This window comes from Neomonachus schauinslandi, chromosome 4 (genome assembly GCF_002201575.2).
Source record: "Neomonachus schauinslandi chromosome 4, ASM220157v2, whole genome shotgun sequence".
NCBI classification, from domain to species: domain Eukaryota; kingdom Metazoa; phylum Chordata; class Mammalia; order Carnivora; family Phocidae; genus Neomonachus; species Neomonachus schauinslandi.
This window is the reverse complement of record NC_058406.1, coordinates 11,694,881-11,719,381: the sequence shown is the minus strand read 5'-3', so window position 1 is coordinate 11,719,381 and position 24,501 is coordinate 11,694,881. Positions and strand designations below refer to the sequence as shown.

The 24,501-nt window shown below is 58.9% G+C and overlaps 1 protein-coding gene across 1 annotated transcript in view; it reads right to left on the bottom strand.

Moving 5' to 3' along the window:
- The window catches only part of CROCC (ciliary rootlet coiled-coil, rootletin), a 40,765-nt gene extending 18,162 nt beyond the window's left edge, over nt 1-22,603 (bottom strand). The window contains exons 1-20 of the mRNA XM_044913890.1: nt 22,544-22,603; nt 21,804-21,948; nt 20,424-20,578; nt 15,517-15,702; nt 15,336-15,419; nt 15,201-15,262; nt 14,943-15,108; nt 14,264-14,370; nt 11,382-11,606; nt 10,802-10,898; nt 10,028-10,111; nt 9,364-9,597; nt 8,398-8,597; nt 6,273-6,455; nt 5,301-5,445; nt 4,481-4,627; nt 3,873-4,103; nt 2,936-3,129; nt 2,532-2,659; nt 1,225-1,394 (exon numbers count right to left, since the gene is read on the bottom strand). Of these exons, the coding sequence (XP_044769825.1) occupies nt 1,225-1,394; nt 2,532-2,659; nt 2,936-3,129; nt 3,873-4,103; nt 4,481-4,627; nt 5,301-5,445; nt 6,273-6,455; nt 8,398-8,597; nt 9,364-9,597; nt 10,028-10,111; nt 10,802-10,898; nt 11,382-11,606; nt 14,264-14,370; nt 14,943-15,108; nt 15,201-15,262; nt 15,336-15,419; nt 15,517-15,702; nt 20,424-20,578; nt 21,804-21,948; nt 22,544-22,603 (3,003 nt within the window). The remainder of the gene's footprint in view (nt 1-1,224; nt 1,395-2,531; nt 2,660-2,935; nt 3,130-3,872; nt 4,104-4,480; nt 4,628-5,300; nt 5,446-6,272; nt 6,456-8,397; nt 8,598-9,363; nt 9,598-10,027; nt 10,112-10,801; nt 10,899-11,381; nt 11,607-14,263; nt 14,371-14,942; nt 15,109-15,200; nt 15,263-15,335; nt 15,420-15,516; nt 15,703-20,423; nt 20,579-21,803; nt 21,949-22,543) is intronic.
- Between the last annotated feature and the right edge of the window lie 1,898 nt (nt 22,604-24,501).

The following is a 24,501-nucleotide window of genomic DNA, read 5'->3' as shown; positions in this document are numbered from 1 at the left end:
AGGGGAACAGAGATGAAGTTCCATTTCACAGATTTGGAGACTGACGCAGAGTGAGAAGGATGAGTGCTCTGATTCTGAGAACAGTCAGGGCATCAGAGAGCCTCAAGTCAGGGTTACAAGGAGTAAGCCCAATTTGGGACTAAGGAGTTGTTCAAAGCTATGGAAGAGGGATGGGGATAGGGGCTTGGGTAGAGAGGAGCTGGGTGGGCTGCAAGGGATGAAGGGGGCCTGGGGACGGCAAAATAGCTGGACAGAAGAGTACAGATTTGGTGACATGAAGAGGCCAAGTCAGAAGGTGCAGGAGGGGTTAGAGATGTCCGGGAGTTTGGCTCCCTGGGGGCGGGGGTACGTGGGTAGGTAGAACCCACAGGGAAAGAAAGGCCTCCTCGGGGTCCCAGGCAGGTACCTGGCCCTACACTAGGGTTTAGCAACTTTGTGAAAAGTAGGCCCAAGGGCTCCTTCTTCGAAGGCTTTGCTGCCACCTGCTGGAGAAGTGAGATACTATCTACCCAAATCCAAGAAGACTACATGGGGGACGTGGCCCTCCACTGGCCGTAAAGGACAGCCTGAACCTCTGTCGGAGGCAGCCCTGCCCAACATGGGTGACTCGGGTGCCCTGCCCTGAGGCCTGCTCTGGACTGTATCTCAGTGCCATAATAATAGTGGAGTACTTATGAAGTGCCAGTCATTATGCCAAACCCTTTATACAGATTATCTCACCTCATCCTCACAATACTCTATAGTATCATCGTCCCCATTGTAACAGACGGGGAAATGAAGGCCCTTTAGGTAACCTAACCAGGACGTGGCCAAGATCAGGTCCAAAGCCAGGCACTGAAATTCTAGAACCAGTGTTCTTAGATAGCTCTGTTCTGTCTTCTAGTAACCTGGCTCTATGCCTTTCCAGAGTGGTCTTTCATATGCAGGCAGCACTTCTTAGCAAATGAAAATGCTTTCCTACTATACGTTAGGTCAGCATTTCCCAAATGTGGCTGTGGATCCCCTGCATCAGGATCACCAGGGCTGAACCAGATTTGGGGCCTGGGAAACTGCACGTCTGATAAAGCATACCCAGTGGATTCTCTCAGCTGCCCTTAGGGGAACAGAGATGAAGTTCCATTTCACAGATTTGGAGACTGACGCGGAGTGAGAAGGATGAGTGCTCTGAGGTCACAGAGGAGACACTGGTTCAGAGCCCTGCCTGCCCCAACCAGCTGCCCGAACCTTCTCTCGCTGGAGTTGTTGCAAATCCTCCTCGTGGGCCGCCCGCTGCTCCCGCAGAGAGGCCTGGGCCTCCCGCTCAGCCTGCACCAGCTTCTGGGCCATCAGCTCCTTGTCCAGAGCTGCCTTCTCCTCTGCAGTTGTCATCTGTTGCCGTAGGCCCGCCAGCTCCCCTGCACAGGAGGGACAGGAGGAGGGGACAGGCTTGGGTCAGAACCTCCCCATGGGCCAGCAGACTCAAACCACATGAGCCATGTGGGCAAAATTCCAGAGGGGAGAGGGCCCACCTGGGATCTAGGCTGAGTTCCCTTGGAGAAGCTTCTTGCCCTCCCTATGCCTTTTTCCCCATCTACCACATGATTCCATTGGCCCTGTCCCCCTCCCTATCTAGCTGGAATGGCATCAAAGGAATGAAATAACATGAGGAAGACCCCTCAATGGGGAGGTTAGCAAAATATAACCACCCCCATTATGGATTGAGTGCTTACGAGGGGTCAGACTCTTGGCTGAGCACATGAGAGATCTGTTCTCACTGGAGCTTCAAGATAACACACAGATAGCTTACCTCGTGCCCAATCTACAGAGGAGGAAACGGAGGCCCAGAGGAGACAGGTAATTCCCCAAAGCTGTACCGCTTTCCATAAAGCATCTCTTCTACTGACTGATTGCTATAAACATGCTCGGTGGGCTGTCAGCACTAAGGGACGTCACCATGGGGAAGCTGCACCCCACTGTGGACAATCTAAAAACTATCTCCTGGGTCGGAAGCCCACCAGAGACTCTTTCAGCACTTCCCTTCCTGGTTCTGTCTGGCTCAGGTAGATGTGGACAGGAGTTAATTTTCATGGCCCAAGTAGATGCCTAGTCCACGCTTATTGAGCAAGAGGAACCCCTGAGTTCAGACACTGGGCGGGGAACGTGGAGGGCAGCGGGGCTGGGAGTGTGGAGCTGAGAGTCCATGGCTCTGCAGAGAACTCAGACCTCTCTAAGTGCCCTGGTGACGAGAAACAGCCACCGCTGGCCGCCAGGCCCTGTGCCAAGGTCTTCACGTGCTTTTCTCGCCTCATTCTGGCAACAGCCTTAGACAGTGAGCGTTATAACCTCTGTCAGAGGAAGAACTGGTGGCCCAGAGAGGGAAGGGGCTTCCCCGAGAAAGCTCGGAGCTAAGTGGCAGCAGCAGGATCAGAACTCAGGCCAGCCAGACTCCAAAGCCAGTGCTCCCAACTTCCGGAGACCCCAGGACCCGACAGGTTACGTCCTGGGCTAGAGCCTGGCATTCCCCCCCCGCCCAGCCCAGGCCCCCCCCATACCAGTCAGGGCTTCCTTGGCCAGCAGCAGGGCCTGCCCGTCGGCTTCCAGTTGCTCTCGGCGGGCCTCGAGCTGCACCAGCTGCCGCTGCACCTCGAACAGGCTGCTCTCCAGGGCTTCCTTCTCCAGGCTGCAGCACACATGACCCCTGAGGCCTTGGGACTCAGCCTCCCGGGGTCCCAGGAAACTGTGACTCTCAGGGCGCGGCCAGCCGTGGGCCAAGTGCCAGCCTACCTGCTCAGCCAGGCGCACGCTCCCTGGGGAAGCCGGGGCCCTAGCTAGGACATGCTGGCCAGCCTGGCTCCTAAGTAACTGTCCCTGTGGACCAATGCCAGGGTGTGGCTGGTCACAGTGTGGCCCCGGGCAGACCCCCCAGGGTGGGCTGGGCAGAGCCCAAGGGCCTTACCGTAAGCGAGAGGCCTCCTCCGACAGGGTCCGGCCTTCTCGCTCCGCTGCCGCCAGCTGCACCGTCAGGCCGGCCCGCTCCTTGGCCAGCGCCTCCTTCTCCCGGGCTGCCCGCTCCAGCGCCTCGGCCTGCCGCTGCATCTCCCTCCGTGCCCGCTCCAGCTCCTGTTCCCTCCCGCTCAGCTGCCGGGACAGCTGGCCCCCGGCCCGGGCACTGTGAGCACCACTCCCCGAATCTCCCAGCTGCTCACCAAGCAGCACCCCAGCCCCGAGCCAGGCCGGCGGGAGACCTGGGGTCAAGCTCAGGTTCTGCCCGGACGTGCTATGCGTGCTTGGGGCAAATCACAGCCTCTCTGGGCCTGCAACCTACACGCGTACAAAAATAGGTAAGCGTCCTCACGCAGTCTGCGGAGTAACTTTCTGGAGGAGCTGAATATACAAAACAGACTCGGAGTGGAGACCTGGAGCCCTGCTCCCTGAGCCCCACGGCCCATCCCCTAGAGCCCCTTCCCAGGAGCCTGGGCCCTCCAGCACAGACACTGTATAAAGGTCCCTGGATCCCTAAAGGCCTAAGGTGCCTTCCAGCTATGTTCTAAAAAGGCTAAGATTCCAATTAAAAAATTCTCTATCTGGGATCATATCGTGAATTTTTACTGTGTGGTGAGTCCTCCACCTACCAAGTGCTTACACGGTGTACTCTTCAGAACAATCCTTTGTGATAAGAACTCTTAGCCCCGTGTTACAGAGGGGGCAACTGAGGCATCGGGAGGTTGGGTAGCTTGCCCAAGGCTCCCAGCTAGCAAAGGGAGGGCTGGATTTAAACTCGGAATCAGGCTCCTAGGCCTGGGAGTTAGGCCAGGACCGGATGCAGGGGGCTGGGGGCCTGAAAGCCCCTCCCACCTGCTCCCCACCCCCACCCCCGGGGCCCAGACACCCACCTGGGTCAGCTGCTCCTGCAGCCGGCAGCGCTCCTGGCGCAGCGTGGGAAGCTGGTGCTCCAGGGCCTCCCGGGCCTGCTCTGCCACCCGCAGGGAGCCCTCCAGGCCCTGCTGCTCCACCTCCTGCTCCAGCCGCAGCTGCTCCAGCCGCTCCTGCTCCTCCCGCGCCAAAGAGGCCTCCTGTTCCACCTGCCGCTGCCGGCCCAACAGCGCTGCCTTCTCCTCTTCCAGCTGTGGCGGCCAGGTGGAAGCAGAAGGAGCGGGTTGGCCCAGCCCCTCCACCTGCGGAAGGGGGCCCCACCCCTGACCAAGGATGCGCCCCCTCCTCTCCACCCAGCCACCCATCACAGCCAGCCCAGGGGAGGCCCCCTGGGGGTAAGGGTGGTCCCTTGGGCGTGTGGACACTGAGAAGGGGGCGGTAGAGAGGAGGGCCCGTGGAGCTTCTTTCTCTCGGACACAGATGGAGTCAGAACGGAACAACAGAGACAGAAAGAGGGGCAGCGGCCAGGACAGGTGCAGGGCTACAGGGGTACAGGGAGGTAAGCCCTGACGCAAGGGGTGGGGAATAAGGGGGGCGAGGCAGGGGGGCCTGCCGGCACCCGGCATACCTGGGCGACAAGGCGGTTCAGACACAGCTTGTCCTGCGCGAGGCTCTCGTTGAGGGCGCTCAGCTTGGACAAGGAGTCCCGCAGAGAGGCCTCCTCCGCTCTCAGCTTGGTCACTGAGAGCTCGAGCTCCACGCGGCCGGCCTCCGCCTGCGGGGCCAGGGCGGCCAGGTAGGGGCAGAAGGGAGAGACAGAGAAAGAGGGGAGCCGGAGAGAGGCAGGAACAGACGCGCAGAGACACGGAGAAGATGGAGAGATGGAGGCAGGAGCATGGGGAGAAAGGAGAGGCAGAGAGACGGGCCCCTCCGAGATGGTGGGGTGGGGGGCGAGAGAAGACACAACGTGAGACAGAAAACCAGTGCAGAAGGCCTGCTGCCTTCGAAGCTACTCAGAAGAAGCCGCACACGGCAGAGCTGTGCGGGAGCAGGTGAAGCCCAGCTCGTGCAGGGCAGGGTCAGGGTCAGAGGGTCCCGTGGAGTGGGGTCTGGGGAGGGGGGCACTGCTCGGGGCCCAGACTACAGGGGTGGGGCAGGCACCCGTCAAGGATGGCGCCCCCAGCTCTCACAATCCCCAGGACCAGAGAGGGGACAGGATGACCTGAACGACAGCCACTGCCCCAGGAGCATCCGGAAAGCCAAGGACAGGACCTCTAATAGAGGTCAGTTCACTTATGGCTGGGGTCAGAGGTCAGCCTGTGGTCCAGGCAGAAGGGACGGAGGGTCAGAGGCCAACCTGACGCAGGGGTCAGTCTGTGGCCAGAGTGAGAAGGCCTAGGGCCTAGGGGAGAGGTAGGTCTGGGGCTGTGCAGCGCCCGGGGTCCCACCTTGGTCAGCGCGTCAGCCACCTCGGCCTTCTCGGCCTGTAGCATGTCCTGCTGCAGCGTGGCACAGCTCAGGGCCTCCCTCACCTCCACCAGCTCCTTCGCCAGCCCTGAGCGCTTCACCTCCAGCCGCTCTAGCTGTCTGTGGCTGCGGGACAGAGGGTGTGGGCCTGGCCTGAGACAGGAGCCCTGGAGGCCAGAGCCTCACTCATAAGAACAGCCAAGCCCTCCGTTTTGGGCTCTGTGACTCTGGGCCTCCGTTTTCACATCTGCAAAATGGGGTAACAGCTGCCTCACGAAGTTGTTATAAGGATACGTGACCTACTGAACATGAAGTGCTTAATACAGTGCCTGACGTACCTCCCCAACAGCTGCAGGAACATGACGACTACCCACTAGCACAGCGTACTAAACGCCACCATAACTTACACCTCAGACGAGAAAGTAGTGCAGCGGTTAAGAGGTTAACTCTGAAGGCAGAATGCCTGGGTTCAAATCCCGGCTCTTCTAACTAGCTGTGTGACCTTGGTCAAATTACACGACCCTTCTGTGCCTCAGTTTCACCATCCACAAAATGGGGATAGTGACAGGTCCTACATCACAGAGTTACCATGAGGGCTGAACAAGAGAATGTCAGTGCTTAAAATGGCATTGGCACTTGGTAATGTTATCATCAATACTATTACTGTGGCTTTCCATTTAAAAAATAATATGAATATTACTACCGTCATTTTAATTTTTATCGTTGTCACCACCCACACTCCTACCTCATAGCAGTCCTCTGATCCCAGGGGCGTGACTCTACCTCCCTGGTTTCCTGAAATGGGGCTGGTTGGAAGACCCTACCTCAGAGCAGTGCCGTGAAGATTCTTCACGATGGTGGGAGGCGTGGGTCCTCCGTGGCCCCCAGGGCTACCGTCGGGAGCCCCAAGGTCCATTTCAGCGGCCGTGGCAGGGAGACCAGAAGCCACTCACCTGCGCTCCAGCTCCCGGCGAGTCTGCGCACAGTCCTGCACCCTGTCCTCCCGTTCCTCCTCCAGCTGGTCCCTCTGGCGCCTCAGCTCCTCGTGGGCCGCCTGCAGCTTCTCCCGCTCCTGCCGTAGCTCCTCGGCCTGCTGCTGGGCCGCCTGTAGGCTGCAGGCCAGGCCATCCTTCTCCCTGCAGGACGAGAGGAGGGGGCGCTGAAGGGGATGCTGGGGCTGCTCTCCCCAGGGAAGAAGGCCATGCTGCTGTCCTAACCAGAGCCACATCCTCCGACCTCTAAGGCACCTGCCTCCAGGGAGCCTTCCCTGCCTCCTCCCACGGGTGACTCACTTCCTCCACATCTCCCTGGAGCCGACTCTCCCCAGGGGAGGACACCCAGCTTTCCTTCTCCCCCAGCCCACCCGCTCGGAGGCCTAGTGGGATGGACGGAGGCCCTGGCATTATTTCCAACCACCCCACCAGGTCCACGAGGCCAGGCTAAGCTCCTGGGACACGCAGGAGATGCCCCTACAGCATCCCGAGCCCCTCAATTCTGGAAGACAGAGCTGGGTGTGCCCAGATGCCACACTTCCTGCTGCACAGGCCAGCAGCACGTGGGAGCCGGCAGGGGAGGGAGGGGGCAGCAACTAGAGATTTTCAGAGTGCTGCCTTCTCCCCCAGTTCCAGCAGTCACAGCAAAGGGGGGAGGGGAGTGTGTCTGTCACCCCTCCTTCCGAGCCAGCTGGGGCTGATCGCTGGCATCGCCTCCACGGCCCCACCTCTTCACTCGAAGTGGCAGCCCGAATGTGTACTAGACGCCAAGGCCGGCAGGAGGTGGGAAAAACCATACAACACAACATTAAGTAAAAACAGCACAATGCATTAGGGTGCCTGGGCAGCTCAGTCAGTGAAGCGTCTGCCTTAGGCTCAGGTCATGATCTCAGGGTCCTGGGATCAAGCCCCGCATCGGGCTCCCTGCTCAGCAGGAAACTTGCTTCTCCCTCTGCCTCTCCCCCTGCTCGTACTCGCTCTCTCTCTCAAATAGATAAATAAAATCTTTTTAAAAAAATAGCACAATGCAAAATAAGGCGTTCACTGTGTACACAACTACCCTTCTCCCAAGGCATGAGAAGCTCTGGTTTTGCTGTCAGAAGGACCTGAATTCCAATTCCTACCCCCCCCCGCCACCCTGCTGTGTCAGCTCGGCCAAGTGTCTCAAGCTCGGGACAGTCCCAGCTCCGAACTGGGTGAGTTTGACGGGCAGACTAATTACGATAATGCCCGTGGAGCACCTGGCACTGAGCCTGGCCCGCGGCAGGTGTCCGAGAAGCGTCTTCTGCCTCACTGTCAGCAAGCGCGACGGGAGGCAGAACCAGCGAGTTAACAGGGGCTAGGCTATGACAAGGTCCCGCCTTTTTATTTCCCCTTTGTTTTTCGAAGTTTTTATTCTGCGGTTACATTTATGAAAAGAAACAACAACAACAACACAACAAAAATAGCCAGGCAGTTAAGAGTAGATAATCTCTTAGCACTGTCAGTAGAACTCTCTGAGACGAGAGAAATGCTCTACAGCTCTTTGTGGCTACCGAGCACTTAAAATGTGGCGAGGACAACTGAAGGACTGAACTTTTACTTTTTAAAATGATTCATTAGGGGCGCCTGGGTGGCTCAGTTGGTTAAGCATCTGCCTTCGGCTCAGGTCATGGTCCCAGGGTCCTGGGATCAAGCCCCGCATCGGGCTCCCTGCTTCTCCCTCTCCCTCTGCCTCCCGGCTTGTGCTCTCACTCTCTCTCTGTCAAATAAATAAATAAAATCTTTTTAAAAAAACTGATTGATTTAAATATTTTATTTATGTATTTATTAGTGAACACGAGCAGAGGGAGGGGCAAAGGGAAAAGCAGACTCCCCGTGAAGCAGGGAGCCACACACGGGGCTCAATCCCAGGACCCCAGGATCATGACCTGAGCAGAAGGCAGATGTTTAACTGACTGAGCCACCCAGGCACCCGGATGATGCTTAATTAATCTAAATTTTAACAGACATACATGGCCAGTGATGACCACATTAGTGCAATCCACATGCCTACAGGCTCGGGCTGGCATTAGATCCAGGCCCCCACCTCTGACCTCTCAGGCACCTGCTCAGAAGGTCGATGGTGCTCCGCAGACGCTGGGCCTCGCGCTGGGCATCCTCATGAGCCTGGGTGGCCCCGCTGGTCTCGTCCCGCAGACGCTGCAGCTGCTCCTCCAGGCTGCGGCGCTCACCCTCGCTGTCACTGAGCTGCTTCCGCAGGGCGCCCAGGAGGTCCTGGCTGGCCTCATAGCGCCCACGCATGTCCTGCGGCATGGGAACCACTGAGTCCAGAGGAGCCCCAGGAAGCTCCCAGAGCGCCCCCTACTCTCTGCTCATTCCAGAGAGGTACACCACCAGCCTACTCAGCAGCCTAGGCCTGGGGCAGGAGAGGAGGGCTAAGGCCACCAGACTAGGTTTCCACTCCCATTCACTGTGCCCCTACCGCCCCTCTGAGCGCTCTGCCAGGGCTCGGAGCCTCCACGTCCTTGGCCACTCCGACCTAAGCCCCAGATAAACCACCAAGCACACTCTGTCCTCTCGTGGATTCTGACTATCCCAGAGCTCCCAGGCTCCTCCCCTTTGCATCCGGGTTCTGACTCTCCTCCAGACCCCTCACTGCCCCTAGTTCCCCAGCTTCTCTCATCCTAGATTGATTCTTCCTCCCAGGCCTTTTCCCGGCGGTCCTGGCTCTGTCTGTCCCGCAATCTCCTCACTTTCTGTACCAGGATTCTAGCTCCGCCCCAGGCTCCTCCAGCCCCAGGCTCCGCCGCCAGCTGCCCAAGCACCTCCCACTCTGGGCTCAGATCTGCCTCCTCGCTCTCAGCCACTTCCATGGGTCCTGACTCAGTTGCTCTTTCTCAGGGCTCTGGCCCGCTCCGAAATGGCTCACGCCCGGGCTCCTCCCTCGGAACCCGGGCTCCTCCCCCGGAACCCGGGCTCCACCCCCACGACACAGGCCCCGCCCCGAGTGGCCCAAAGCGGCTCGCCGGGACTCTGGCACCGCCCTGGAGGGCGCTGGGGCCCCTCCTACCTGGACCTGCAGCTGGCGCCTGTGCAGGGCCGAGTGGATCAGGGCGAGCGTGGAGGAGTCGGAGCAGGCGGGGGATGGGCCTCGGCGCGGGGATCGGCCGCGGCCGGGCGAGGAGCGCCGCGGCGGGGAGGGGGTCCGGGGGCCCGAGAGCCCCCGCAGGCTGCCGTCCGATGCGTCCGCCGTGCGCTCGGAGCCGCTTAGCTGGACACCGCTCTCCATGTCCGACAGGACGGCCTGAGGTGGGGTGGGGAGGCCACTGAGGAGGGGGCCGCGGGTCAGCTGGGCCACGAAGCCCAGGCGAGGCAGTGGGGTCGCGGGGGCCACGTGTCCGGCTTCCTCGCCCACTCTGCAGCACATTCTAAGCTCCCTTCCTACAGGTCTTCCCCATGATTCCGCCTCCCCGGGCTCACAGCCCTCAGCACAACGGCCGGGGAAGTCTCCCATGTATTACCAAGACAGGATCGGGCGGGTCTCACAGATGGGCCTGGAACGGGCAGCCTCCCCTCTCAGACCGGGGCTCCCCTCCGGGCAGAGGTCAGGCTCAGCTAGTAGGGGTGTCCAACAGCAGCAGCCTGGGTCCCCAGGGCCCCCAACCACTTGCAGAGGGGTGGTGCTCCCAGCCTGCCTGGCCCCGCCCTGCACAGGGCTCCCTCCCACCTCACACCTGTGCCAGGTCCCTCAGGGTCTGCTGCAGCCCCTCTCCGTCCTCTGTCTCCAGGGCCGCCTGCTCCTGGAGCCGCAGGGATTCCTGGAGTGATGTTGGGGAGACAAAGAGACGGTGGTCAGGGTCTCCGCCCTAGCGGGAAACTCCACCTTCACCTCCCTCCCTGGGGGCCCTGCCCATCAGGTGGCCTCTAAAGCCATGCCCAGAGGCCCGCCCCTTGGCAGACCCCATAGCAGCCCCAGTGCCCTCACGGAACAGACCAGGCCCAGAGAAGTGCAGTGTCACTACATAGGTCACCCAGACTATTGGAGGAGAGCCACAGAACCCAGGCCAGGCCCCACATGGAAGGATGACCAACCCCAGCAGCACCCTGAAGGGTGTCCCTCTCAAGGGGCAGGCAGCTGAGCTCCAAGAGAAGGAGCCCTGGGCTAGCAGGGCACAGGCATCTGTCCAAGCCCCAGCTTATTGGCTCTGAGACTCTGGACAAGTATTTCCCCTTGGGCCTCAGCTTCCTCATCTGTGTAATGGGAATCATGCTACAGGGCTGCTGAGAGGATGAAATAGGATAAAGGAGGTGAACGTACCTACCACTAAGCCTGGCACACACGAGGTGCTCACACTAAGCCTGGCACACACGAGGTGCTCAATGAATGAGGGCTGAAACTGAGTCTACATGGGATGCTAAGGGTGGCCCAAGCAAACACGGCCCTCATCCACGGATCTGCTCTGACTCCCGATCCCGCCCTCCACATCGCAGGGGCAGCTACATCTCACCAGGGCCTCAAGCTTCTCGGTCAGGGCCTTGTTGACCCGATCCTTCTCCAGATTCTGGTTCTGAAGGCGCTCCACTGTCAGGGCCAGCTCTGTTACTCTGGAGGAAGGGCAGTAACAGAGGTGAAGGGGAGCACCCCCATCTTCTCCTCAAACCCACCAGCTGTGTCCTTCATGCTTTCCCAAGCCTCAGGGAGGGACCCTAGCATCCACATCCCTGGCTGTGTGACCTTGAGCAAGTCACTCCTCTCTGGACCTCAGACTGCTCATCTGTAAAAGGAGAATGAGGTTGCCACTTGCTTTACCTCATGGGAAGGCACTCTGGGACTCATCCAGGTCTCAGGAGCTAGGAGCATAAGCTCTAGCATCAGCGGGTTAAACTGCTCATTAATGTGCCCTGGATAAGAGGCTCCCGAACCTCAGTCTCCCCCACTCTGTCACACAGGGTGTCGAGGCAGACTGGCTGAGCTCACACAGCAGGGAAGGGCCCATCCCCAGTGAACAGACACTTGTTCCTCCCTGCATCCCCAGATGCGCACTCTACAGGGAAGCCTGCTTCCTGTGCTGCCTACCAGGCACCCACCTGGCACTGAGATTGGCCTTGTCCACGTTGCTCTGCACCTGGAGCTGGGCCAGGTCCTTCTCCTGGAGCACCCTGTCCCGCAGCTGCTCCTCCAGCAGTGCCTGCTTCTCCAGGGCCGCCTCGGCCCGGCTCTCAGCCAGCCGCAGGCCGGTGCTCAGCCCCAGGTCTGCCTCCTGGATGGCTCTTGAGGTCCGGGCCAGCTCCCCTCCCAAGTGCAGCAGGTCCCTGGTGGAGAGAGCACAGGATAGGCATGGGATGGGGACAGGCTCCCAAGTATAAATTAAAACTATCCCAGGATGCTATAGTGGGATGTCGCTATCAGATTGGCAAAAAAAGAGAAAAGTCACATAACACACACTGTAGGTGAGACCATGGGGAAACAGGCCCTCCCCGACACGGGTGGCATGAGGGTAAGTGCGTGTAACCACAAGAGCACAAGCAGGGGGAGGGGCAAAGGGAGAGGGAGACACAGGCTCCCCACTGAGCAGGAAGCCCGATGCGGGGCTCCATCCCAGGACCCCGGGATCATGACCTGAGCCGAAGGCAGATGCTTAACCAACTGAGCCACCCAGGCGCCCCAAAAGAGGGCTACTATCACATAAATGTGGTATATCCATTCAATGGAATACTCTATAGCCAAGAAAAATGGGGAAGCTTTTCAGAGTTTGATATGGAGCTACCTCCTAGTTCTAACTATTAGGTGAAGACAGCATCTTCAAGAAGAACACAAAGACGAAATTCCACCAAGAGTATGGAGCAAAGGGGGTGGGGGAGGGAGAGAAAGAAAGAGACACAGAGAGAGAGAGAGAGAGTGTGTGTGTGTGTGTCTGTGTGTGTGTGTGTGTGTGTGTCATCTGCTGTATTTGCTTGTATAAAATAAGCCTGGAAGGTCATGTAGGAAACTGGTTATACCACTTGCCTCCAAGAGGGGAGGGAAGTGTCTGGGCCAGAAATGGGGAGGGGGGAGACTTATCACTCTACACCCTTTTGAAATTTGAACCGTGTGAATATGTGAGTTATTCAAAGTAAAACGTTAAATTTTTAATTTTTTTAAAGATTTATTTATTTATTTGAGAGAGGGAGAGAGTTGGGGGAAGGGCAGAGAGAATCCCAAGCAGACTCCACACCAAGCATGGAGCCCAACACGGGGTTTGATCTCACAACCCTGAGATCATGACCTGAGCCAAAACCAAGAGCTGGACGCTTAACTGAGCCACCCAGGGACCCCATACCTCAATGAAGCTTTAAAAAAATTAATCTTAAAATGAAAATAAGTAAAGGAGTACCTGAAACCCAAACCTGAATCTGATCAAGAATTAAATCCGGGGGCGCCTGGGTGGCTCAGTTGGTTAAGCATCTGCCTTCAGCTCAGGTCATGATCTTCGGGTCCTGGGATCAAGCCCTGCACTGGGCTCCCTGCTCAGCAGGGAGCCTGCTTCTCCCTCTCCCTCTGCTCCTCCTCCCTGCTCGTGCTCTCTCTCGTTATCTCTCTCTCTCTCAAATAAATAAAATCTTTAAAAAAAAATTAAATCTAACATCCAATTTACAGGAAATACAGGGGACAAAGGTGTTAAACACCACCTCAGAGTCCAGACTGTGGGAATCTCTTAGGACAACAGTCTCAGTTTCCTTTTTTAAAATTACTTATTTATTTATTTATTTGAGAGGGTGAGAGAGAGCGAGCAAGCAAGCACAAGAGCAGAGAGAGGGAGAAGCAGACTCCCCGCCGAGCAGGGAGGATGACATGGGGCTGGATCCCAGGACGGCAGGATCATGACCTGAGCCAAAGGCAGACGCCTAACTGACTGAGCCACCCAGGCAACCCCAACTGTCCCAGTTTCCTAAACAAATAAATGAAAAGACTTAAAACACAAGTCAGCCAATTACATTTGGTGAGCATCTATGGGTCCTAATTCAAATAAATTATCAAGACAAGAAGGGACCCATCTGTGACACTGATCAGTCAACTGGAAATCTGGATACCGAATATCCAATGACTTTTTTTTTTTAAACAAAGTTTTAATGCAGAAGAAGAAAGGAATTGATCTGCCTGCTTCAGCTCTCCCCACAGCCTCACCTGCTCAAAGATCAAGCAGGACCACGTTCCCCTGCTGATGTGGGCCTTAGAGGCTCTCCCAGCCTGACTGCCCTTCCCCTGCCTTTTGCTTCAGCCCCACTGACTACCATGGCCTCCTACCTCCAAGCCTTTGCTCCCACTTTTCCCTCTGCCTGGAGCACCCCTGGCTCTGCTGGTTAAAATCTTACCCAGCCCTTGAGGTCAGTGTGCACATTCCACCTCCTCTATGAAGTGTTTCTCTGACCTCCCCAACCCTCCCATCCTTCTGAGAATCTGGGATATTCTCTATTCTATTTCCACGGCACTCACCACTCACTTCCTCAGTCTAGAATTTTGGGAGTCCGTATCTTTTCATCCCTAGAGCTTGTGAGGTCCTGTAGAAGAAGCTGAATATTCTAGTGGATTAAAAGCAGGAGCTATAAATCCTGACTCGGCCACTTAGTTACTGCTGTGTGACCTTGGGAAGGTCACTCTGCCTCTCTGAGCCTCAGTGCCCTCATCTGTAAAAGGGGGATTATTATAGTTCCTACCTCACAGGGACACTGTAGATATCAGAAGAAATAAAATGGCCAAAGAGCCTAGCTCAGAGTAAACACCTAGTAAATGCTGACTGCCATGATGGTGGTAGGAGTTCATTATTACTAGTTGTTTCTGCATCTCCACAGAGCCTGGCACACAGTAGGTGTGTTGGGTTGTACCGAAGTTACAACTGAGTTGAGTTGAATTCAACTTAAAAAGCGGGGCTATCTCCCAGCTGCTGCGGCGTCTCCCCAGGCCGTCCCTCCGCCAGCCGGGCCTCACTCACCTCTGGGTGGACATCTTCACCTCGCTGACCAGCCGACGGACCCCCACAACCTGCCTCCAGAGGAGGAGCAGGCGGCTGTGCTCGTTGCTGAAGTAGGTGTTGAAGGACTGGAGGGAAGGCGGGCTGAGTGAGGGCCGGCCCCGCCCCCGCCCCGCCCCCTCCCAGCCCCGCCTCCTCCCCCAACGCCGACGGGAGGGTCCCGGGAGGCCCGGCGGCCCAGCGAGTGGGTCTTCCTCTGGGCCAGCGCCCGGCCGGCGCCCAGGGGAAGGGCGGGAGCTGTCCCGCTCAGGCTCTCGAGCCTCCTTCCCGCACAGGGAACTGGGTTGCAATGCCTCGGCCCGCTGCGGCTGCAAGAGGCAGTGCAAAGGTCAGAAAGTGCTGGAGACCCAGGTTTGCATCCTAGCTGCCTGCGGCATCACTGCATCACCGCGGGCAGGTTACTTAACTTCTCTTTAAAATGAGCGTGACAGCCCCTACCACACAGTTATGATGCGGAGCAGAGGAGAAAATGCACGCCAGGCACGCGGTATGGGCTAAGCGAGGCCAGCGATTATCCTCTCCTAAAGGGCTCACCGGCCAGCACAGCCTCCCTCTCCTGACCCCCCCACCCCTGGTCCTACCCCTCGGGTCAGGCTGGGCCCCTGAGGCCCCACTGGCCTCCCAGCACCCCCATGCCCACCTCCTCCTCACGCCTCCATGCCGCCTCCCGCTGCTCCAGCTCCTTACGGCAGCGTGTCCAGTCGATAGTCACCTTGCGCACGTCCTCACTCAGAGCCTGGTTGGCCGAGTTCGCCTGGTCCAGCTGCTCTCGGAGCATGGCGTTCACCTGGGCCAGGCTGGCACTCCTGGGGGGTGCAGAAGGGACCGGTGGGCACACGGCAGGAGAGGACAGCCCTGCCAGCCCTGCCAGCCCTGTGCCCTCCCGGCCGCGCCCCACCTCTGCTGCTCCTCCTCCAGGCGGACGAGGGCGCTCTCCAGGTCGCCGCTGCGCTTGGTGTCCTGGCGGGGAGAAGGGGGCATCAGCCTGGGCAAGCAGAGGGAAGGGCCTGCCTTGCCCCACCACGGCACCCACCCTCAGCCGCTGCTGCTCCAGCTCTGTGGATCTCTCTACCAGCTGCTGCTCCAGCTCCGAGCACTTCTTCTTGTACTGGAGGGTCTGCGGATGGGTGCGGAGTGGAAGATTAGCCCCAGGGGAGGGGGGCAGGGCACAGCGAGCACATGGGGGGACGGGAGCAGGAGTGGGTGGCCCTGACCTTGGCCTGCAGCCGCTGCACCAGCTGGGCCTGCCGCTGCTGGCCTTCCTGGTAGGCCTGCAGCTTGCGCCGGTAGGAGGCCTGCTCCTCCTGCAGCTGCCTCCGCAGCTCCACGCTTTGCCGTACCAGCCCCCTGGGCTCGGGCGTTTCCAGCTCCCCAGACTCCAGCCGCACAGCCTGCTCCAGCTGCAGGGAAGGTCCCTGGGTGAGAGGCCCGGGCCTCCCGGGAAGGCAGGCACAGAACTCTACAGAGGATGCCAGGCTGGGCCCGGACCCACAATGCCTTGCAGGCATACATGGGCAAGCCCAGGGTGTAGAGCACGCGTGCACAGGGTAATGAGGCTGTGCATGGACACAGGCTGAGCATGCATGGACACACAGACAAAGCACGGGTGGACACATGCAGGTGGGCCACGAACATGTGCATGCAAAACACAAAGCTGCACGGGGTTGGGGGGGGAGGGGAACCTTACAGGCCCTCCGTGCACTTGCGTGCGGGCACCATGAGCCTCTCCGCCAAACACCTAACCCAGCTGTGGTTGATTATTAGCAACATGCCTATGTCTCCCCATCCCCACCCGAGGTGAGCTCAGGAAAACCTAGATTTTTGTTCTCCATTGTATCTTAGACCCAGGAGAGTGGCAGTGGCATGTTTGTTGAATCATGAATTAATCGCATGAGCACATATGAATACATTCAAACAGAGGCAAAAATATCCGCATGCATATCTGAGCTTGGAGACACGCACACACATAAGGCACAGTGGCAGTCTCAAACATTCCCGGGGTGACACAGATGAACGCCCCGCCCCCAATCCCCACACCCACAGCGCTCTGTAAGAGGCACACAGAGGCACACACTCGAACGGAGGGCGCGCTTATACGGAAAGCTGCTGTCAGCGCCCTGCTCCACCCCCAGGAGCCTGGCAGCCCCTTCATTATCAGACCCTGTGAGCACAGGCTGGACGCCTGCATGCCTGGTTGTCATCATCTGTTGCTCTGGCTGAGTCTCCTAACCCCTCAGGCACCTGCTGGTCCCAGGGGGCCCTTCAGTCTCCTTGAGCTGTTGGGGAAAGGAGGAGGGAGCAGGCAGCTGAGGATGAGCAGGACTGACAGAGGAGTGACAGTGCCCAGGGAGAACCAAGGGGAAGACAGCCCAGCCTGGCTGATCCCGCCCCAGGCCTACACTCACCATCCACCTCCCCAGTGCCTGGCCTGCTAGCCCGTGCACGCCATTCACATGCCCCCCCACACCAGGTCCCAGGGAAGCCAACAGCAAGGGCCACTGCTCTCACCCTGGCTAAATAACGGGACCGGACCAGGCCAGCCCTCTAGGCCTCCATTCACCCAGGATGCCCGCGAGCCCTCCGACGAGCCACCGACCATGCTAACAACCTGCTCTCTACCCACCTCACCCCATGCGCTGGGGTCAGTGCCAGAGCGGGGCGGCAGTGGCCACTGGGGTGCCACCCGTAAAGAGGGGCCAGTGGGGAATGCTTGAGGGCTTCTGCCTGGAAGGAAGGCTGCAGGCTCGTGATCAGTGTCTACACGGAGTCTACCTAAGTCAGGTGGCAGGACAGTGTCTCCATCCGAGCGGGCGGCACTGAGATCCCGGGTGCTGTGCAGCGACGCGGGCTCGCCTCACTGGCTGTGGCTGGGCTGTTTTGTCATTTGTCTCCATGTGGGACCCTGTGTGTCTTTGTGTCTAGGCCTTCACAGGGACCTCTGTGAGTGCCCATGTGTTCATGTGTTTGCTTTGTTTTTTAAAGATTTTATTTACTTATTTGAGAGAGCAATACAGAGATAGTGAGAGAGAGCACAAGCGGGGAGAGGGAGAAGCAGGCTTCCTGCGGAGCAGGGAGCAGGGAGCCCGATGCGGGGCTAGATCGCAGGACCCCGGGATCATGACCTGAGCCGAAGGCAGAGGCTTAACGACTGAGCCCCCCAGGCGCCCCTGTTCATGTGTTCTTATGTCTGCGTGCAGACCTGTAAGTGGGCAGGGCTGGGGAGAGTGTCTGGGCTCCACGTGTGTCTGCAGCATGCGTCTCAGCCACTCTCTGCAATGTGCAGGCATGCAGCATACCTCTGTCTGGCTGTGTGTGTCCCCGAGTCTGCAGGATGGGGTAGCTCGGTGGTGTGGCTGTGCGTCTGGGCAGTATGTGCTGTGAATGGGGGAGGGGGGGACTGTGTGGCATCTGGCTGTGGGGGGGACTTATGCTGTGTCTGCTCCATGAATCGGAGTGTATCACTATGGGGGACTTGTGTTTCCATGTGACATCTGTGTGTGTCCGGGTGGGGTCTGATCGGGGCCCCTGCCCTGTGTGCTTTGCACATCTGTGTGAAGCAGGTGCTATTTGCTGCTGTGATTTAGGGGGGTTCAGGCAGTCGTTGGGTGCCCTACAGGCTTCTGCAGTGCTCACAGCCAGGCCCGGGCCTCTCCCAGCCACACCTTGCCCCTTTGCACAAACTTCTCCCCTCACAAAACAGCCTTTCAGTTTAACTTGTAATTCAAAAGGGAAAGAGGCGGGTCACCAAGCTGAGGATGAAAGAAGTTTACTGTCTCCCCTAGCAACCGCTGCCCTACTACCCGCCATTCATTCACTCGGTCCAGGTTGCCATGGACACTGGGGGAGCCCAGGGGGTCTGGCCTGTGGAGCCCAGGGGGCGTGGCCTGCCTTCCTTTCCTTCCCATTCCCAGCTGCCTCGCCCAACACCTGCTCCTCAGGGACAGGAAGATGGGGGGCCTGGGTTCTCCTTCTGACCTGGGAGGTGGCCACGGGGAGCCCCCGCCTCAGTTTCCCTACATGCAGTCAACAGGACACAGATCCTGACCTCTCCTCCACTTCTTTTTCCCAGGGATGCCGCGGGGTTGCAAGGGTCAGAACAACCTCACTGATGGGTCTCCAAACAGCCCACATGTAACAGTTATGGCCACGCGGGCCGGCCCTGCCACCTGCACCATGGGAACAAGTGGGCAGCAGGGACAGAGTGTCACAGGACCACAGAGCCCTGTGGCCTTAACCCAGCCTTAACCCAGCTCCACCACTGACCTTGGGGCCTATCAAGCCCTGCTCTGGGCCTGCTTCCCCATCTGTAATACGGTGATCTCCAGGCTCTGATGTTCTCCGGGAGCCCACGCCCCAGGACAGGCCTGGAGGTCACTCTCATCCAAACCCTGCCTGCAGGTGGGGGGCCTCACTCACACCACCTCACACTGAGAAAAGTGAAACACCCGGCTCCCTCTACATGCTATTCAGGGGCCTCCCCAGCCACATGAGGGAATCTTCTAGACTAATGCAGCAACCCCCCACCCCGCCCCAACCAGCCTTTGGCCTGCTGCAGCCCTAGCCTCAGCAGCTATGTCTTAGCAGAAAAGAAACCTGCCACCTCCCACCTCTCGTTCTCTTCCCCCGCCAGCTGGGGGGAGCCACGCCAGCTTCACTGTCAGTCAGAAGATGGCATTTAAGAGACAGCCCCCGGAGGCCTGGCACTGTGCCAGTGGCTAAAAGATGAGAGGGGGCTAAACTGGAGGAGGGCTGGCTCAAGTCCCCGTCACCCCCAAGAACAGGAGATTCGGGCCAGCCCACTCTCCATACTCCTGCAAACCTGGGAAAACTAGCTCTGCACTGTCCCCAGCACTAGGGGCCACCCCAGGCCCCCCCCCCCCGCGCTGCTCCTCTGCAAGTCTCAACAAGTCGGGGGCCTATCCAGGCGAGCCAATGGCAGGACAATGGCACACCCCGCAACCACCCACATAAATGCATGCCCCTCTTCCCCACCGAGTAGGCAAGCCCCTGCGTGACAGGCCCAGCCCAGGGATCCTCGGCTAACCTGGCTCTGCCTAGCGCACGGGAGGCTCTGGGCCAGCTTCCAGCTCTGGGCTTCAGTCTCCCATTTGTTACATCCAGAGGCTCATGTCCGAGGTCCTTCCAGCTTTCCAACTGCCCCCCCTGGAACTCCCAGCACACCCAGAAAACAAAACGGCAATGCACAGCCCTGGGCTGGGGGTCGAGAGCCTGAGCCTTCACGAGCCTCCACCGGCTGTGTGACCCCAAGCCCGGTGCCGTCCCTCTCGGAGCCTGCTATCCCCTCTGTTAAATGAGCATCATAATGGTCTCAACCTTGGGGCAGCAAATGTGATGCACCGAGCAAGCGCCGGGCCCATAGGAAGGCCTCAATAAACAGTAGTTACTGGGATGGCTGTTACCACCCACACATCTCCCATCTAGACACTCCCTCCCTCGGGCAACTCTCTCACCAACTGCCAGCCACCATCCACTGCCTAGCGATCCCTCTCACAAGCCTGGAGCCCCAAAGGAGACAGTGCAGTCCTGGCCCAGGCCCTGGGGTCCCCACAAGCCTGCAGCACGGTGCTCAGGGAATGTGAGTCCTGTCTGGACTTGGAGGCTGGCCTGGCTTCTCCCTCCTTCCTTGGCGAGGCCTCACCCCCGTGGGGAGTGGCTGCAGGTCTGCAGCTGCCCGTGCCTACTCCAGCCTGCCTGCCTCAGTGTCCGGCCGCCGCTGGCCGGACCCCAAGACCCACATACACGGGAGCACAGAGAGATGGCCAGACACTCGAGGCGTGGCAGGGGCCTCTAAGGGTCTTACTCTCTGTCCCCACCCCAAGCAGGCGTGGGACAGATAGGAGTGAAATACCCTGGTGAGAGGCACTTTATTCGGTCAGCTCGTTGACTCCTCCCAAGCCCACATCATATTAGCATGCCCGCGACAGAAAACAGACTGGGAGGGCACAGTGTTTTGCTCAAGGCCACTCACGCCAGCAGGGCCACGGTCGGCACCCAGGCCAGCCTGACTGCGGGCCCACCTTCAGCCCGGTGCCCGGGCCCGGCCCGGCTGTCTCCCGGCCCTCGCCTCAGGGGAGCACCCTGGCCCTGAGGCAGCACCCACCCTCTCGCTGACCGCGTTGTACTTGATGGCCAGCTCATCACGCTCCGCACGGCTCTGGGCCAACAGGTCCTCCACGCGGGACAGCTCCTGCTGCAGCAGCTGGTTTTCCTCCTGCAGTGACAGCATGGACGCCATCTCTGTGGCCGGCAGCGGGGCTGGAGAGGGACAGCAGACACGAGGTTGGCTTCCCCCGGGGTGCAGGGGGGCACGCTCCCACGACATCCATCACCGGAGGCGGGAAGGGGGCCCGGGCCCCTGAGCGGGGACGCAGCAGCAGAGCACACATAGAGCTGAAGAAAGGGGGGGGGGGGGGGGGGGGGGGGCGGGGGGCAGAGAGATGGGCCTGGAGCTAGACTCAGAGTGGACACAACCAGAGCAGAAGGGTGGCCCCAGCAGACCCAGAACGTGAGGGAAGGAGGCTCAGTCTAGGAGGCAGGGACTAGACCTGAGTTCTAGCTCCTTCGTTCTCCAACTGTTACTCGTCTCTGGGCCTCAGTTTTGCTGATCTGGAAATGAGTGGAACGGGTAACGAGACCCGACCAGGAGAGCAGGGAGGCCTCACTTAACATGTAACTTCTGAAGCCAGGGCTTAAGATAGTATGGGTCATGTTGGGAGGAGAAGGAGGAAGAGGAAGAGGGAGGAGGAAGAGGAGGAGGGGAAAAAAGGCCAAAGGGAGAAGTAGAAGTGTTCCCCCATCCTGTGGGCTCCCCTACCATCCCAGGACAATTGGACACACACCACAGGCCTTTAGGCTCTTCCAGCCTGAGGTGAGGGCAATCTAATTCTCTCACTGCCTGGGGCTCCTAGGGGCCCCAACATCCCTGGTCCTCCCAAGGAGGTTGAGTTTGGACAAGGACTGTGGCCAGAGCACCAGAAACACCATGAAGGAGAGCTACAAATACACCTGCTACGATGGAGTACACCCTTCCCAGATTCTCAAACCACATATGAGGCTGTGGATGCCACCCACCAGGAGGAACAGGGGCCCATCAGCCTCTCTGCCCGGGCAGGGAATGGTCAGTACCATCCCTCGGACTTCTGCAAAGTGCTGAGCTAAGCTGAGCTGCCCTCCCCCTGTAATCTCCAGTTCAGGCAGCTCGCACTGTCCCTGGGAGAGAATGTGGTGTCTGGGTCTAAGTCTTTGCTGCGGGCTGCCAAACGGGGTGCTCATCCCCACTGTCTAGCAGCACCACATGGGGAACAACTCTGAGCAAATATACCTCTGAGCCTTCATTTCCTCATCTGTAAAATGGGTCCCTCCATCACAGGGTTGTGCCTGCCTCACGGTGAATCACTATTGCCATTGACCGCTGGAAAGGGGGATAAGAGGAGGGGTGAGGCGCAGGCAGTGTCTGTAGAAGGTGAAAGAAGAGTAGCACCTTGGCTCTCAGGCTGGGAGAGGTTGCGGGTAATAATCTCTCTGATGCAGGCAGGCAGGCGAGCGGTCCTGGGACGGTCCTGGGCTGGGTCCTGCACACTCAGGCCCTTCTCCTGGCCTGCTCTCAGGACGCTGCTCTCCAGGGTCTGGGGGAAGGACGGGGGGAGAGAGGCTCTGAAGGGGACCTGGGACCCTGGGCTCCCCTGCGTGGGAGAGGAAAAAAGTCCTGCGGCCCAAGATGTGGGTGCCCAGGAGACCCTCAGGAAATGCCAAACGGAGGGAAGCCTGGGAGTTAGAATGGCAAACAGCCCCATGGGAAGGCTCTCTGTGTGCCCCCTGCCCCAGGAAGGAGGCCCCACAAAGGACCAGAGAAGTGAACCAAACCGCATGGCCCACTCACAAACCCCATCCAGGCAGCACAGTGTCGGGGGCTCCAGTCCAGCTCCAGCCCTACATGGATGGGGATTCCACTGTGCTAGCAGAGGTCACCTCAACCCTTAAATCTGGGAGGAGGGATCCCCTTTTCCCCACGGGGCACAGGGATAAGGGAGCCATAGTAGTTGAGCCCTGAGCACCCGCTCTACCCCCCAGTTTGGCTGGGAGCTGCAAGCTGGGGCCCCTGTGCACCCCAAACCCACCTCTCCCACCCCATGACCCCAAGATGCACCTACCACTCATCCACTCCTGCTAGACCCACGCTCCCCTGCCCTGGACAGGGTGGGCTCAGGCCTCAGGACCCACCTGGATAACGGTCTCCAGTGCCGGCTGGTCCTCCAACGGTCCCTCCAGCCCCAAACTCATGGGGCGCAAGCTGTGGGCACCCCCCTCCAGGCCCTTCTCCAGGGCCCCACAGACCAGCTCAGCTCACCCATCCTACAGCCAGACCGCTGTGCTGAGCACAGGGCAGATTAGGCTTAAATCCGGTGGTGCCCCCATGTGACCACCCAGGAGGGAGGGGCTGAGGGAGGGGGAGGGGCCGGGGAAGGAGAGGAGGGGAGGGAAGAGAGGGAAGAGGAGGGATGAAGAGGGGGAGGGGACGAAGGAGGGGAGGAGGTGGGGAGAAAGGGAAAGGATGGAGAGAGGGAGGAGGAGGGCCCTGGAGCTGAGGACCCCCCCCCACAACCCCTTCCCCCCCCCCCACACACCCTGTCCACCCCCCCCAGCTGCTGGGTCCTAGAGCCCTCCAAGCCTAAGGGGTGGGGTCAGTATCAGGAGGCGGGAAAGGCCAGTCTTAGACCTTCTTTGGTGACCCAGACGGCGGTCACGTGATTTGCTAAACCTGTATTCCCAGGGTGCTGGGATGACATTTTTCCCACAACAGGTCCAGGGCCAAGATCGCAGGCTGTGGAATCGCCCACACCAAGCCATCTGAATCCCGTCATCCCCTCACCCCCACTCCCCACCACACACACAGGCTGTGTGCTTCTGAGAAAGCAACTTTGCCTCTCTGAACCTCACTGTCCCCGTGTAAGATGCGGATAGTAACTGGCACCCATCTCATGGAGTTGTCTAGGAGATTAAACCAAAAACCGCGTGGGCACAAAGAGCATGTGACTCAGTGCCAGGTTCACAGTGAGCATTCGATAAATATCGACTTCACTCAGTTGAAAAATCCAAAATGCACAGTCCCTGTACCCCAGGGCCAGAGGTCCGCCCACCACCTCTCATGGTTCCTTGCCCTGCAGCAATGAGGCGGGCCTGGAGCAGTCAGGCCTGAAACTCTGGACTGAGCCACATCACCTGCGGTCCCACGGGAGTCCCAGCGCGCATGGAACTGTTTATCTCCTTCCCTGTCCCAGCGCTCCTCGCTCCTCAGCAGTCTGACCTTGGACTAGGTACCTCTCTGAGCCTCAGTTCCTCATCTCTAGAATGTGACTGAGAGCCCCTACCACAGAGAGACACTGAGGATCCAGTGGGTTGAAAGGTGTAAGGGGGTTTGAACCCCAGCGGGCTCGGAGTGAGCGATGAGCAGACCGCAGCTGCTGTTCCTGTTCCCATGAGCATCAGTCCCGCTTCCTGTGGCCCCTCTAAGTGCCATGTCCCGGAGGAGGCATACTTGCATTATCTCATTAAATCCCCACCACCACCCATTTCCAGATGAGAAAACCAAGGCTTAGAGAGGTTAGAGTTCTCACCCATTCAAAGCGACATGCCCCAGGGAAGTGGTAAACCCAGAGCTCATTCTACTTGGGCCAGGCAGCCCCCCAGTAAGTGCTCCAAGGCGAGGCCAGGCATTTTCCCTCTAAGACTCTACTCCTCTGTCTAGGTCAGACCCAGGAATGCAGCACGTGCTACATAAATGCACCTCAGTCAGGCTGCACCCCTCACCTCAACTAGGAAATCAGCTCTGCAAATGGAAAGCCAGGAAACAGGGCACCAGGCCAAAAAGGTAAGTGCCACCAAGTTGCCATGGCAACCAAGGCCAAATTTAGGCAGAAGTGAACTCGGCCAGGGGCAGAGAGCTGTCACTACAAAACTCTGGGACTCTCATTTTCCCACCTCCAGACACCCTCCAGAAGTCCCCTCTATAGGCTGCACACCCATAACCAGAGCAGGGGGGAGGTCACAAACACCCACTAGGCCAGGATCTCCACCCCTGCTTGCCCAGCTTGGCACCGAGGGGGTCCCAGATGTGCTTGGTGAACTGAACTATTCTGTGCCTTCCCCCAGCCAGTGCCCTAATGGATCAGGGGAAGGGA